Source organism: Myzus persicae, unplaced genomic scaffold (assembly GCF_001856785.1).
Source record: "Myzus persicae strain clone G006 unplaced genomic scaffold, MPER_G0061.0, whole genome shotgun sequence".
In the NCBI taxonomy this organism is placed as follows: domain Eukaryota; kingdom Metazoa; phylum Arthropoda; class Insecta; order Hemiptera; family Aphididae; genus Myzus; species Myzus persicae.
The window spans coordinates 268,219-285,271 of record NW_019104011.1 but is presented as its reverse complement, the minus strand read 5'-3'; the positions used below and the strand labels follow the sequence as shown (position 1 = coordinate 285,271).

Here is a 17,053-nt window from a genome sequence, read left to right as displayed (position 1 = left end):
TATAATATATATTATACGTTTATAATATTTACAATGTATAAGAAAATGTAGAACAATGATTTCTTTATTATAAAATCTAATGTAAAAAGAAAAACGATAGGAATATATTATAACAAAAATAAGTAATCGGTTTTTATAACAGCACGGAAATGTGCCATATTATATACGACAAATATTGTAGAATTACCTATATTAATGCCCCTTTTAAAATCTACCTATCCTATAATAACTGCAACTATACCATACTAAGCGCAATAAGTTTAAGTATTATTACCCAATAAGCAATTCCTATTAAAATTAAGTTACCAAATTGCAAAGTATAATCGGTAAATGAATATGCGATTCCCTAGTTTTGCAGTTTATCTGTTGGCCATCACTGTTATATTTTATATTCATACCTATAATATTAATATGAACTGTTTAGGTATAACAATATAATATAACGATCTAGTGTTAAAAATGCTTGCTATAACAAAAAACAAAACAAACAAAACATTAATTATACTATATTATATTAGTTCCTATAATGTGCAACTTACAAAACTTTTAACTTTTTGGTGCCGAATGTATAGGTAGATACATAAATATTAATTTTGATTTGTGTATAGTCTGTGGATGATCAGGACATAATACTATTATGTACTCGTAGTTCGTACGTATTGTTATATCGCAGTGCCGAATTTATGATACTATATTATTATGATAGTTATTTAGTTTAGCACATTTTGTTTGATATGGTAATGATTAATAATACGAATGCATTCCATATAATAAGTCACGAGGTGTGAACAGACAGTTGTGCAGATTCCTTATTTCAAGTCGTGTAACCAATTAATGATATGGTCGTCAAAATACGGTATATTACATGGAATAATTATGATATAAGTGGCAACAATCAATTAGATGCCGATGACTGCAGATGAGTAGATATACCTATGGTTATAATATATTTGAATTCATATTATTATGTATATTCTATACGCGAGCTGTATATATTTCGAGCCATTTCATCAAAGCGTTCAGTGTTCGCGTATACACAACGATTCGGTTATATAACTGTTTCTCTGCGGTATTTTTATCAGGTATTATTGAATTATGTATCCAACCCCAAAAAAAACCCCTATAAATTAGCTACAATAACTACTTGTTATACCCAAATACATCTGCAATACGCACAAAATGGTTTCGTTTAAGTTGGAGGCACCACTGCGGGGTATACACTACGCCACGCCTCAAGTATAAGACCTTCGTCTGTAAGCGTTTTCATACCCAAAAACAATATAATATTATTATACCTCTGTATGTTATTGTGCGTGTGTAGGTCACATGCAGGTAGGCATATAACAAGTGTGAGGTGCCTATACCTATGATATACTCATCTGATGCGATCTGCTCGGCGCACTGCACGCGACGACTGTTGGCGGCGGCCCGGCGACGGGACGATGGCAATCTGACGCGGCGGCAACAGTAAAAATATTCTTATGGTTAATTTATCGTTTTATACGTCGCGCGTGACAATTATTATTATTATTATTATTATTATTATTATTATGCTATCGATTATCGTGTGTGCTGCTCCCGGCAGCTGAACGTCTATAATGAGAAGAGGAGAAGCGATTGGCGATAGGCGGGGTAGGTTTACATGGCAGGGGATGAGATGGCTGGAGGGGTGAGGTTTGGTGAAAACGAAGAAATGGCACGCTGAGCCGCCGCAAAAACGTCGGACAAGCATATTCGCTAATATAATAATAATAATAATAATAATAATATCTCCGCAGTCGCCCAGCCAATAAATAATAATAAATAACCGCGCGGTAAAACGACTGTAGATTTATAATATACGCATTATACACTAGTACTATATACGTGCGACAGCCGACATAAGGTTACAACAACATATTATTGTTATATATACATACACGCGACAGTAGATAGCTACTATAAATTATATATACATATATATATATACCTGTTACACACGCGTGGTTACAACAATAATAAATAATAATAATATATTGTAGGTAATAGCTGGTATATGTAGATACACGAATTATACCGCAAGCGTGCAAATAATGTACGATTTTTTTTTTTTAGATTTTTTTTCGTTTTGGAAAATGGCCGAATATAAGACCAGACATTTACCTCGATGTCTGCTGCGAAATTATGTACCCTAAGATAAACACAAAAACTATAAAGTCGGTAAAGCACCTATATAATTATATGGCGTATTAATTATTGAGATAAATGCAATACGAGATTATTATTATTATATTACACGTGTCAGATGGATATTGTAATAATATTGTGGTGTTTCGGAGAAAACTTCTACACACGAGACGGGTCAATGTGGGATTTTGTTTACGTTTAGAAATATTATAGGTATATTTTCCATAAAATCCGGGTCGGATCGTGTTCGAAATATGAAATTAATAATATTATACGGGTGCACTTAAGTCAGTGGTCAATGGTAAATTCAGAGATGTTTACTGGTATAGGAAGCGAACAACTATAAATATCATAATTATAATAAATGACTGATGAAGATTAAAAAAATTAATTTTTTTAATTTTTTAGTAAGTTTACTCTGTGAAAAAACATTAAATCAAACACCTGCCTACTAGGTAACGTATATTGTGTTCAAACAAGACGTATTATAAAATACGTGTAACTACAACTGTATACACACACCTAAACCTTAATATTTTCTATAATACGTATACACTTTCAATACATAGGGTAAACTCGGGATATTTATAACATCGTGGTAAATAATAACCTAACCCATGTCCAGATGCTGAGATTTTAGTTGTAAGCAGATAGAAAAATTTGTAATATAATTCACAATATTATAATAAATTATTTACATTGAAAACGTATATAGGTACCTGTATAATATGAAGTATTGTGGCTGATTCAGCGTGAGAAAATAAAATGGCACTACCTGCATCGTGAGCTGCAGTATAATAATTTCCGAGTACTTGGACGAACGTTAAACGAACCGGAAAGACAATAATGTAATTAGTAATTACTATTATTATTAATTACTATTAAGTGATTATACATACAAACATCGAATGATTGTTTACCTACATAAATATATATTATTGCACTCGTTAAGATCGGATATATTCACACGCTCTAATGGGTATATGGGTATAATAGGTATAAAAGTATGCTCTGCACGAGGTAACCGTACGTAAACGAATATAATAATTATCCAGCGAATACAATACAAATTGGTAATATAATATGGTATATACCTATAACAATATACAATAGTAAATTAGTAGTAGAACTATGTGATATATTATCAATGTATAAGTACGATAGTTAATCGTTAAGACCGCATTTAAAGTGTTATTAAAAGTATTTCCTCGCAAAAACTGGACGAGTAGTCATGACTCATGACAATATAATATATAATGTTTTTGTACACAATCATTAATTATTACTTATTATGTCTTAAAGATGGGAAAAAAATACCCCTCCACATGGAATATAAAATACAATACATTTTTTATAATAATATAATATAATATATTATAGGTACGAGATGTAAACACGATATTGTTTTCAAAACAAAACAAATAAATATTATATTACCTATTTATAATTTATATTATACAGGATTATATAGGAACCTACAGATAGTTGAATAAATTATAAATCATTATTATATTTTATATAATACACAAAACAAGCGTATAATATATATATACACGCAGTTAAAGGGTAAACCGTAAACATATTGTGTTTAATATTTATATACATAATATATAGCTCAATAAATGTTTTGCTCCTTGTATTTTATAAGAATATTATATGTTTTATCGATAAAAAAAATTGTAAATTGAATATTTACCGCTCTGCACTCGACCTTTCGGCTTTAGGCACTTTGTTCATCAAAACTCACGGACATAATACAATATAACGTCAATAATGTGGTTCATATGTCGTTATAAGGTATTCAGTTTTCATCATATAACTATTTATATAATATTCCTATCTACTACATAATAACAATATATAATATATTAATATATCTCATTAATTTGATATGATTTATTGTATAATATACACACCTACCACACCGAGTCTACGCCTGTCCACTCTGATTTGCGAGATCGAGAATTTGTAGGTAACCCATGTATTATTATTATAATAAATTATACATTAAATATGCCCGTCCTACGTCGGCTGTGGCACTAGAAATTTTAAATTTAAAAAACTAAAAATATTAGGTATATCATTATAATTTAAGTATTTATTATGTACAAGTTTGTTTGTATGATTATATAATTATACTCGTTGTAATTTATTGGTAGTATATATTATTAAGGATTTGTATCGAATCTTGGGAAAATATGTTTTTTACGTTTCTTTCGGCACTGTTCTTGGGTTTAAATAACTATATGTATCATCTATTATAGGTTCAATAAATTACTTTGCTATATTTATGAATGAATCCACGTGTTTGCAGCGGGCGTATAAATTTAGATATATTTAAATATACTATAAATATAATGTATAAGCAGTTGATCTGTTTTTAACGACGAGAATGATAATATACTTTACGTATTTTTATATACTTAATAAATATGCTAATTCTAATACACAGATCTTATTGATTTACTGCTCCGATAACATACAATATTTGGTAGATATCTGTTCATTTTTTTACCACACAGTTATCGCAATACAATACACACAGGTCGCAACCAGCAGTCGTCACTACATATACACGTGGTGTAGGTATAATAAATAATAATTACGAGATTTGCAATTTTTATCTTTTTTATTCGCAAAACGTATAATAACACCTATATAATATATAATACCTAAATCGAACAATAAATTATCCACTATTTAAAAAGTAATTGTATTACGATACATATTGCGTATACCTTTATATGCATCATATATACCGGCGGTATTCCTGTAAATTATATAGGTATACCTATTTTCATAAATATTGTTTGAATAATAGTATACACGGGAGCTCACTCAGCTAGCAAAATACAACAATATTCGATTCAATATTTTATAGTAAAATTATATTATATCGATGGACACATACAAGTCAGAGTTCACATGATTTAAACGCTTTTACGAACGTCTTGGACATTTTATATTACTCATAACCTATATAATATTATACTACGCCTCACGTGATAAATGTATGAAAAGAATTATTGCGGCGACGACACTATACAGCTATTATACTATTATTATATACATGTATCAAATTATTATTTTAAAAGCGCCGATAAAAATTCCAAATAACGTAAAATTTAACGTATACCTATAAATAGGTGTAGTGCGCAACACATAATACCCCAACGGTGTTATATATTTTCACATATATTATATATATTTATATACAATACTATATATACAGTGTACGTAAGATCATATAAAGAGTCTTGTATGAAATTTAAAAAAATATCTCCTTTAACGAGTTATACATACTGCTGCTGCACCGACAAATCCCGCTACGACGACGGCTCGGCGGCGCGGTTCGTATACGGTGTAATATTATTATAACCCATCGTGCACATTGTCCTCAAGTTTTTGTAGACACTTTTTTTCTCTCTCTCTCTCTCTTTCTCCTTTTTTTCCAGAATATTAACCTCGCACAGTGTGCAGTGTAATAGTTTACACGACGACTATATGTATATACACGCACACACACACGCACACACACTGACTATACGGTTCTTTGGGCCGCCTAACACGCAAAGTGACACCGAATTATTTATCGGCAAACTGCATCGAACATCTGCTAGTGAGATATATATGATTTTTTTTTTATACTTTTATTTTATTCGTTTTAAAAATACCGCCGCTGCGGTGTGCGCGTATTATATTATCATGTATTACACTCGATGTGACCGTATCATATACCTATATTTAATATAAATGTATGGTTTACGGTTATATATATATATAATAAGACATTACGACGTGCAGTTCTCGTGCCCGCAGTCTACAGGGTTTATTACGCGCGCGCGTTGCCATTGTAAATATATAATAATAATAATAATAATAATAATAATAATATATGACGTGTATATATAAGCGTACATGAGATGTTCTGTACGTCATATGCGAACGCGAATTCGTACGAATTTCAAAAATTGTGACACTATACTATAAAAACGAAGGAAAAGATATAAAAATTATAAAATATATAACGTAATAAATACGTTAACACATCGAAAATCGTGCCGTAGGCCATACATGTAATAATATAATGTATATTATATATGCGTGCACCGAGGATATTGAATATTATATATATATATAAGATCACAGATACATTTTAATAGCCTTTTATTTAGCCTATTATGTGTACTATATATATTATAATATGTAGGTACATACGTATTATGGTTTCAGATGAATGTTGGGTAAAAAAATAAATATATATCTATTATACTGGATACCGGATATTGTATATTATACGAAGATCTATAGCCCTATATAGGTATCTTTTTTAAGAGCACTTCAAAGGCTTTTCGGAATATTTTATACACACGTGGGTTATTATGACCAATAATAGCTTATTATAAATATAGGTTTATGTATATATTATTAACAATTCGACTTTACAAGTAGGTATATTATGCTAGTCGTATAGATAATAAATATATATCCACCCGCACCCCTTCTACTAAAGCTTTAAGACTAACGTATACACCAAACAACTTTACATTTTTTAAATTCAACTATTATAAATCGACATATCTGCAATGTAAACAGTATCACATCATATAATGTATACCTCTACAAATTTACCACATATCGGATTTTTATAATAATTCGTTAAACTCTATAAGTATATGAATACAACAAATGTAATTATTATTATTATACCTAAATGCGCTTTTCACATACATATTATTATTGTAATTTAGTTACGAGTAGGTATATTGCCTATATACTTTCTACACTACATATAGGCACACGTGTATTATATATTATAATATTATATATACATGTAAATCGGTGACAAACTTTTCATCACGAGGCAGTTTCTACGACTAAACGAAATCAAAAATTCAAAACGTCCGAGTGTTGTATATATTATTACAGTTTATCGATGTATATAATATATATATATATTAGGACTTAATAATAACTATAAAGTTTCACGCGCGAGTCGTATATATGATGACGCTGTTTTTCTTTGCCACAACCCGCGGGTATGTATATATTAGTGCGTATCCAAACTGTGATGAATGATGTATTATTTGGATTTCCAGTAACATATATGTATGTATTATATTGTTTACTGCAAAGTGTGCTAAAATAACAAGTCTATCATATGCGTGATAATTATACATAAAGTTCCGTGCTTATATATAAGAACATCACACATTACTACGAAATATGTTGTACACTTGTAACCACCTAAATCGCCTTGTCAGTATTGTCTTGATAGATAGAATTGTATAAAATGAAAATAAAACATGAACAGTGAGTCATTATATGTTTATTATATATTTATATATATGTACGAACTACGAGTATATCGTGCACTTTTGCGATAGTTATTTTAAGTGTAAATGTAAAATTGATTACATTTATCGAATCACTCCGAAGTTTTAAACATTTTTTGATAGGTTAATAATAATATACAGATATCCAAACCTATATCTATTTATAATTATTGAATAAAAGCAGAAATCTTCTATAAAAATAATAGTAAACGCGTTTGAATTATATATTATATTATAATGTATAATATATTATGATTTATGGCTAATATAAGACGATAGCGCAAATCCTTGCGGATATCTTAGAACCGAAGATTGTACCGTTGAATTATGCAAATACAAGAACATTTATGTTTAGGGACGCTGTCCTGACCTTTCTTGTTGAAAACTTTCGAAACAGGACGGCCACCAAAAAAGAATAACCTAACCTATACGCATCACTATGACATACAGCTAGTCTTCTTCAGTAGCATAATATTATATATAAACATACGGCGTGCATGTACACATACACATATTATATATATACCCTCCCCAAGTCCGCATTATAATATAAGCGGGGGCCTCACACACACTGACACATATCCGTGTCAATATTGGCATAACAACATTCGTCAATATATTAATATTTCGCGTGTGTGTGTGCGCAAGTAAGTGCGGGGTGAGAGGGCAGGCGCGGGGGGGGGGCAGTTAAAAAAACAGAAAACATATAAAAAGGAGAAGGGATAATAATAATAATAATAATAATAATAAACACAATACGAATGACAATAATAATATATTATAATGCGCGATATAATACAATACTCACCGCTGAAAAAGGGGGCGCAGCTGCGACAAATGGTGTCCGGACGACGGCAGCGCCGAGCGACGCACCACCGCAGCCGTCGACGCTGGGCGTGGCACCGCTGCCATTGGTCGGGGGCGGGCGGGCGTAGCCGCCGCCGCCGCCGCCACCGGGATTGCGCTCCGGCACGGCGGCGACCACATCGTCGACGACGATCAGTCTTCTGACACTGCACGTTTCGTTCGCACGCGCGCCCTTCGCATCGCATCGCACGATTTTTATTTCCAAACCATAACGTCGTTTTGGTCCGTATCGTTTGCTCGACGCCGCCGCTCTGATCGCGTGCGCGCACATGACACTATCCGCCGCTCGTCATTATCGTTTTATATTTTCTATCGACTCGCTCACGTTACTTGTGATTTTGTGTTTTTAGTCCCATCCTCTAAAAATGGTGACCAAATCGCTGAACGGACCCAGTTTCACCATCAACCACATATTGGGCCGCCTGGATGTAGACGACGAGAGGGACTGCAAGAGCCCCGGACCGTCGACATCTCGGTCGTTCACCACCGGCAGTGAGGCCAGCGACTGCAGTGGCGATGACTGTCTGTGCGCCCCGGTCGACTACAGCACTCGGCCGGGCGGCAGCCCTTCGCCTCCGACGACTCCCGGTGACGTGCACCGCCATCACCGCGGCGGACATCACCACCAACACCACAACAGGCGTCCGCATCCTACGTCACCGGCCACCGTCGAAATCAAACCGGAAGAGGAAGACGACGACGACCTGCCGAAGGGTGACAAGTCACCGCAACGGGACAGCCCCTGCAAGGCCAAGGACGACGCGGCCACAACGACTCCGGTGGACGACAAAAACAAAAAGCCCAATTACAGTTACAACGCTCTGATCATGATGGCCATATCGGAAAGCCCGCAGAAGCGGCTCACGCTCAGCGGCATCTACGAGTACATCATGAACAAGTTCCCGTTCTACCGGATGAACACGCCCGCATGGCAGAACAGCATCCGGCACAACCTTTCGCTGAACAAGTGTTTCGTCAAGATACCGCGGAGCTTCGACGACCCGGGCAAGGGCAACTACTGGATGATCGACCCCAACAGCAGCGATGTGTACATCGGCGGCACCACCGGCAAGCTGCGCCGACGGTCCACGCAATCGTCCCGGCACCGCATCGCGTACCGTCCACCGATGCCGCCGCACGGCGTGGTCATGCCGCCGTCGCCACACCATCACCATCACCATCACCACCACGCGGCCGCCGCAGCCGCTGCCGCCGCGGCCGCCTTCTATCATCACCGCGGCGGGCCGCCGCACCACCCTGCGGTCGGCGCGTCCGGCTGGCCCGGCGTGGCCGACTACCCGTCCGCGGCAGCCGCCGCGGCCGGCTTCGACTACCTGCACCAGTACTTCTGGCCGCCGTCCGTCGCGACGTCCACCGGCGCGTACCAGCAGCGGCCGTCGCCGTCGCCGCCCGCCACCTCGACCGGTTACTCGATCAGTCAGCTGCTCAGGCCCACGCTGCAGGTGCCGCCCAAGAGGCCCACGGCCGTCATGCACCCCGCGGCCGCCGGCGCCCTGCTCCAAGCCACCATGAACAGACACCATCATCTGCAGCAGCAGTAGTGTATACCTAGTATTGACCGCGAGCGATGTAAGAGAGAAAAATGAATTTTTTTTTTCAAAGTTACCCTAAAGTGTATTGCGCACGTCATTGTGTACATATTATTATTATTATTATTATTATTATTATTATTATTGTGATGAATGCGATTTGGACGGTCGCTCCGGCCATTCGACCTGCCGTCGTGCCGGGCCGCACACTGTTTTATTTTTTGTTTCGTTTTGTATAGTTTTGATCTCTCCCGAAAAAAAAACTATTTTATTATATTATCAATTATATTATTTGTACATAATATTACTGTAATCGCGACGTATACACGTATGACATATATAGATATTCGTGTACCGCGTATTGTGTATACTATGTCAACGTTACAATATTTGTTTCGTAATTAACTCGTAAAAATAATACACTGAGAGGGCATTATTTAGATTCTCAAATTCATTGTTTTGGATTTTTTTTCACCTCTGCACTTTACACGATACAAATATCACAATATATATATGTTATATGTCTATACGTCACTAGTCACACGAGATCGGTCTATATATATATATATATATATATATACGTATACGCGAGTACATTTAGGTACATTATGTTTATATCGAAATACAGAGATAGGGTTTGCGCGATGCTTATAAATATGTTTCCTATATATTAAATTATTACTATGTATAGTTATATTATTGCGTGTTTATATTCGTAATAAGCATGTCACAGTGTGCCTTAAAACAATTATAAACGTGTACCGTAAAAGGCCAACTATATAATATATATATATATACTATCTAGAAAAAGTATATAGGTATATACAGTAAACCACCTACCTATTTATGTTTTAGGAAATAGGTGCATTTCGATTGTTGAACAAATATTGTAATATAATTATTATTATTATTATTATTATATGTTATACATATACGTTGCAAGTTCGATATTCGATGGCATCGTTAAAAAATATCAATAATAATGGTATTTATATATTATATTTTATACATTATGTACTCAGCTATATACTCAGTTATTATATTATATTGTAATATAATAATTATTTATGAATATATTATTATTATGTGTATACTCAATATTATTATTGTATATTATTTTTATTTAATTGTTGTCGTTATAATAGGTACCTATATATATATATATACCTATACATAATATTATTATTATTAATATAATAAACGATATTTTATTACGATAAACGAATTGGATGTATTTATTTACTATTTTTTATTTATTTTCAACATTTAATAATGAGAGGTCGCGTATATCTATCAAACAAATATCGAATAAAATTATACGCGTCCGGATTTACGAAAAAAAGAAACATAACAATAATATTCGGCGAAGATCCGCGTCAGAGCGTATTATTCTGTTTGACCCGCGTTGTTTGCGGATAATAAATTTGAAAGATTCGAGCTTGTGTGTCTGCCTTGTCAGTATATTACTATTGTACGTGATATTGGTGTGTGTGTGTGTGTGTGTGTGTGTTTGTGTGTGTGTGTACACTCAACGAGCACACAAAAAGATCAAATTTCGACGCAGATAAACTAACGCTAATAACTGGCAATGAATGGGCGCGCGCGCGTATTACAATCCCTCAAACGGATTACGGCGAGTGTTCCTATATACATATATATATATATATATAATAAATATTATGAGCAAGTCTAGATTATATTAGTGTACATTATAATAATATAAAGAGTTGCAGGAGAAAAAAAATTTTATGTCCGACCGGAGGTTTTGAAAAAAAAAAAAAAATCTTACATTCCAAAAATGTTTAACTATACGGACGTTGTTCCGGTTAGGTATAATACTTATAACATTACCTACATATATATAGGCAGATAGGTACATGATCACATATTTTCTCCTCGATGTACATATTTTATCATTATTATTAAAAGCGACGAAAACGTAATATTTATTTTGCCAATAAAATGGACATTTTCCATAAATGATGCGTGTGATACTTCACGGTGAACGATGAGAGTATTCAACCATATATCATCGTGCAGGTCGACCTGGCCTAACTTATTCGCGAACAAGTGCCTGCTATATAGGTGTATAATATGGTCTGTACAAATCATAATTTACTGCGGAATATGAGTTTTGATCGTTTATATTAAATATAGGGATAATCGTCGTCGTATTTATAAACCATCACTAATATTATATACCTATTCGACTACATATCGGTGCGTATAAATGCGTATTGTATCTATAATAATAGAGTACAACAAACGTTTTTTTCATTTTTCATAAATACGGTACCCACTTATACTGCGGGTGGGCACAACGAGCAAATATTCGACGCGACGTTGAATGCACATTTAAGTGGGTTAATAGAAATAATATTCAATATTTGGTACCTTTGTGCCCATACGGATGATATCAATTTCAGTTGTCTCGTCGCCATTATGTTATAACAATCGGATTTCGTACAGTAGTCATCATATTTTATCCCATACCGCTGACCATCATTTACCAGTGGAAAACCACAATATGATGGTTTTTTTTACTTATTCTTATAACGCCTATATACCTATAAATTGGTATGCGAACCGTACCTAAATAGAGGTGCCTATATATTATGTAGACCTACAATATTGGATTTCTTACAGTGAAATATTATTGGCAAGCGCACTGCGGGTGTTCAAAAAAGGCTTTATTCATAGGTCATATAGCTAGTCGTCTGAACTCATCGATATTCTTCTACATATACGCATTTACAAAAAGAGAAAAATCACGGTTTGGTTTTTTATATATTCTTATGATTGCGTATCATTTTGTTTGGGTACATATATATATATATATATATATATATATATATATATATATATATTACATAATATATCCTCATATTATATTTATGTATCGTGATCAATTGCTGCAGACGGTTTCAGAAAATGTGCAGTCTTAAAAACAACATAATTTCCGATAATGTAAGTACATATATGAGTAATCAAAGCAGTCAACGGTTAAAAACTTAATCCTGAAAACTTAACTCTCCCAAATACTTTTTAATTTTAGTTTCGCTCGAGTCATAACCTAAATTAATTTTATTTCAATAATTTTAAATTACATACAAAATGTATTGTTAACTTTATCTAAAATTGTTAAACTATGATCATGAAGCACACAATATACTATATATAGCTGCTGATTAATAATTCATAGACAATGCTCATAGTTTTTACTTTTAGTTATAATCAAGATAGCTAATTAATCTTTGGCCTATTTAGCTTAGAATCTTTGTCTCCTATATGGCACTGCAACCGTTGGATTTGGAAGTGATCCATATTTTTATCAATTCTTCATGTATACATATAGACACATAGTTTATCTATAAATTGTAAGTTGTAATCGATGGAATAATTAATTATGTATCATAATTATTTGGAAAAAAACCATTTCATTGAGTGCCTTTTCGCATGCCATTAAAATAGCCTTATATTTGTATAATTGTACCTATAATGCTGCGCACTGCAGGTATCGATTAACATTTTTATAAAAGCCTTATGATTTGAGTGGATACCAATAACCTGCAGCTATCAGCTAATATATTCTAATATCCAACCATTTCAACGACCGCCGCGAATTCTGATCACAGTTTGAAGACGACGATGCCTATTATTGAGGAGATTAATGCACTCTCGGGCTGGTCTGAGTATAACGTCCTCTAATGGATTTATTGGCAATCCTGTGTAAAAACCCGAACAGATTTCTGAGTGTAACAGGGGCGCCCTCAGAAAATCAGCTCAGTGGGTGCAAAGTTAAATTTTTGTGATACATACATAGGTAATCACATATTTGCATTACTATACACACTGATTTTTTGGTTCATTTAAAAAATCCCAGTGGGTGCATTGGCACCCACTGGCCCCTCTCTGTGGGCGCCCCTGAAATGTAATATTATAAGCGATAGGTATAACAATACCAATAATAAGCTCAGGATTGCATAAACGTTTAGTGCATCAGTACCGAGTACATAATATATACATAGTGAGCTAATATCACAATGGTCAGATATTACAATAATGTAGTCCCTGTCGGCGTATTATCCGATTGCACGCGGCCACCACAATAATGTTACAGACATTTCAGTGAGAACTGTTAAATTGTAATAATTTTTTCCGTGCAACGACGAGTCCGTAAAATACCATATCATGCCTCGTATATATTAAGCGTACACATAGTTTTAAAATATATCGATATGTTGTGCGCGGCAACGGATTTTTTTTTTGGATTTCTCCATATAATAATAGTAATATTAAGTACCTACCTACAATACCGTGTAACCATGTGTACGGCGCGGGGGGGGGGCGCATCGCGTATGACAATTTTACGTCGAAGTTACACACAGTTATATACAAAGCGTGTTTCCAATAATATCCAACAACAACGGACTGCACCCTGCTGCAGTATGGACAGCATAATATTATGTGTTACATAATAATACGTATATGCACATGCACATGCAGTGCCTAAAACGGATTCCGTGTAGATAAAATATACATATATGCGTTATACTGCAGTGGCCATATTGTGATATATTTTGTTACGTTCTAAATTGAATGCGTAATTGAATACGCGCGGGTCGAAAAACAATAATGGGCTCCGAATAATGTCTTGAATTGTTATGGAAAATAAATCAACATGAAAAACTGTGTAATTATTTTTATCTGCGAATTAAACTGTAATATACATATATACCGCGATATAGAACACATAGATATGCATTCATAGTTCATATTATATATTTATAAATTACGGAAAACTATTGGGTTGTCGATTCAAAAATGTTAAATGTATATTGTACCTACAATATAAAAATAAATCCATAAATCATTTAATTATGATAATACTGTAAGTGTTTTAAACTGTTATATTTAAACGATTTTTTTCCTGTCTCACTCGCGAGGTTTTTTTACAACTGTGCCGCATCAAATAAAATTGCTAAATTATCATCCGTTATATAAATAATACGTGCGGTAATTTATTTAATACAATTTAAATTCTCGATAAGTAATAAAAAAAATTCCGTTTTTAAACAAATATTATTAAAGAAAAAACTTATAAGAAAACGCGTTTGCATAATAAACCGATAACGCGATATCCTTATTAAACTGTTATACTAATAAATTAAACTATACATTTTATTTGATAGGTATATGTCGTAATTGAATATTTTAAAGCTTTATTTAATAACGCGATGACTTTATACGTTTTTTCTTTAAATGTTTAACAAGAACTAAAAAATGTTCCTATAATATGTTTATAGACGAGTGACAAAAACAGATATTTATGCATCTTTATTATTATAGTAATTACTATAGGTATACGGTAGTATATATATTAATATATATATATATATATTCTATAAGTGTATAATAATAATAATAATGCCATCTGCCGGTTAGCGAAAATATAATAATACGGTTAAAATGTTAAAATGGTTAAATTCTATTTTATATGAAATACCATTCATTCTATACGTAGCAGAATATTAAAGTGAGGTTTTTTTATTCATAACAATTATTATATATACTTCAGTTATTAATGCCAAATTTAATTTTTACCAAATTTTTTCTCACCGTAAATTTATTAAAACTTACCCACATTAAACGTGTAACTGCGTTATAAAATATAATTTTCAGAAGTGGTATCGTGATTTGATTTTATAGTTTGTAATTAGGTTTATACATAGGAACCATTATTTAATTTTATTATTCACTGCTGTTTTTTATACAGAGTGATGCCAGCTGCATATATATATAGGTGAACTGTATGCCGTACGGTGTGCACGAATTTACAACAAGTACAAAATACAAATCGATGGCAAAGGTTACATAATATTTTGGGTTACATAGTATTGTAGAAATTGCCCTTTTGGATTACTCAAGATTCATATTTTTCGTATCGTTGCCGCAGTGAACACTCACATAAAATATGCGCATAAGAAAAATATGTTGCGCACAAAATCTATATTAATTGTTTTTTTTTTTAAATTTAATTTATGAGCTTTAGTGTACACTTATCCGTTAATAATGACATATAATAATAATAATACCATCAGTAGGCAGTAACGAAACGTTTCGGGTTCGTCGGACTTGTCGGATGTTCCCGAAGCCAAAGAAATGCGCGACGGCGTATACCTCTACAATAATAATAATAATAATAATAATAAGTGACTGTTATTAAGACATAATATAATAATAATAGTACACAAGAGTAACGGTTACCATTTTAATACGTGGTAATGTGGTATAAACGCTTTGTAAACAGTTGTACTGAGTTTATTTATGTACACAATATTATTTAGGTGCCTACGCAAACACGTAATAGCGGCAGTATTATTTAAGTCGCGGTATATATATATATTGTAATGATATTATTATTGTTGTTACACAACAAACAGTTACCGTTGAACAGATATACACGAATTCGGAATTCAATAAAAAAAAAAAAAAAAAACGAAATAATAATAATATATTGCATCCGACGCATGACATTCCGTTTTTCTGTAAGTACCCTGCGTACACGTAATATAATAATATTATACTAATAACGCCACCGTACAAATATGTGTACCATAATAAACGACCGTATTTTACAGTAGGCAAACACACATTACAATAATATTATTTACAACTAAAGCCACATTCACCTACCTATATTATATTATGTGTACCTTCGCAACTCAATATATAATTCACGCGTAGGCATTTGTTTTTTTACTAGACTATTATTATACTACCTTCGCCTAGATTACCTATATGAACTATTGCAACCTGCGAGTCGTTCGCGAAATCGATTGACATCCAGACATTAATGATTATTAGATATTTAGATCCATCATATTATAATAATGTACATAATTATTGTTGTTAATATTTTCAAATTAAATTTGTTTTTCATACGCAGTGCAAAGACTATTAATACGCGACAAAACTATTAACTCTTCGAAACCGAACTGTTTACACCTACCTAATAACGAGAGAAAAAAAAATGTGCATAACATCAACAAAAACTATTTCCACCGCCGTTAATAATACTTGTTCTCGCAGCACCCATAATATGAACTATTTAGGTGTTTATCATGGTGACTG

The 17,053-nt window shown here is 33.4% G+C and overlaps 1 protein-coding gene across 1 annotated transcript; it reads left to right on the top strand.

Moving 5' to 3' along the window:
• The first annotated feature begins 8,501 nt into the window (after window positions 1–8,501).
• LOC111037559 (fork head domain transcription factor slp1-like) lies at window positions 8,502–10,839 on the top strand. Its single transcript, XM_022320207.1, has one exon. The coding sequence runs from the start codon at window positions 8,735–8,737 to the stop codon at window positions 9,929–9,931; it is 1,197 nt and encodes a 398-aa protein (XP_022175899.1). The 5' UTR covers window positions 8,502–8,734; the 3' UTR covers window positions 9,932–10,839.
• The last annotated feature ends 6,214 nt before the right edge of the window (window positions 10,840–17,053 follow it).

Excerpts from the sequence above, each read along its gene's own strand:
- LOC111037559 (XM_022320207.1), top strand. The coding sequence starts at position 8,735 with ATGGTGACCAAATCGCTGAACGGACCCAGTTTCACCATCAACCACATA.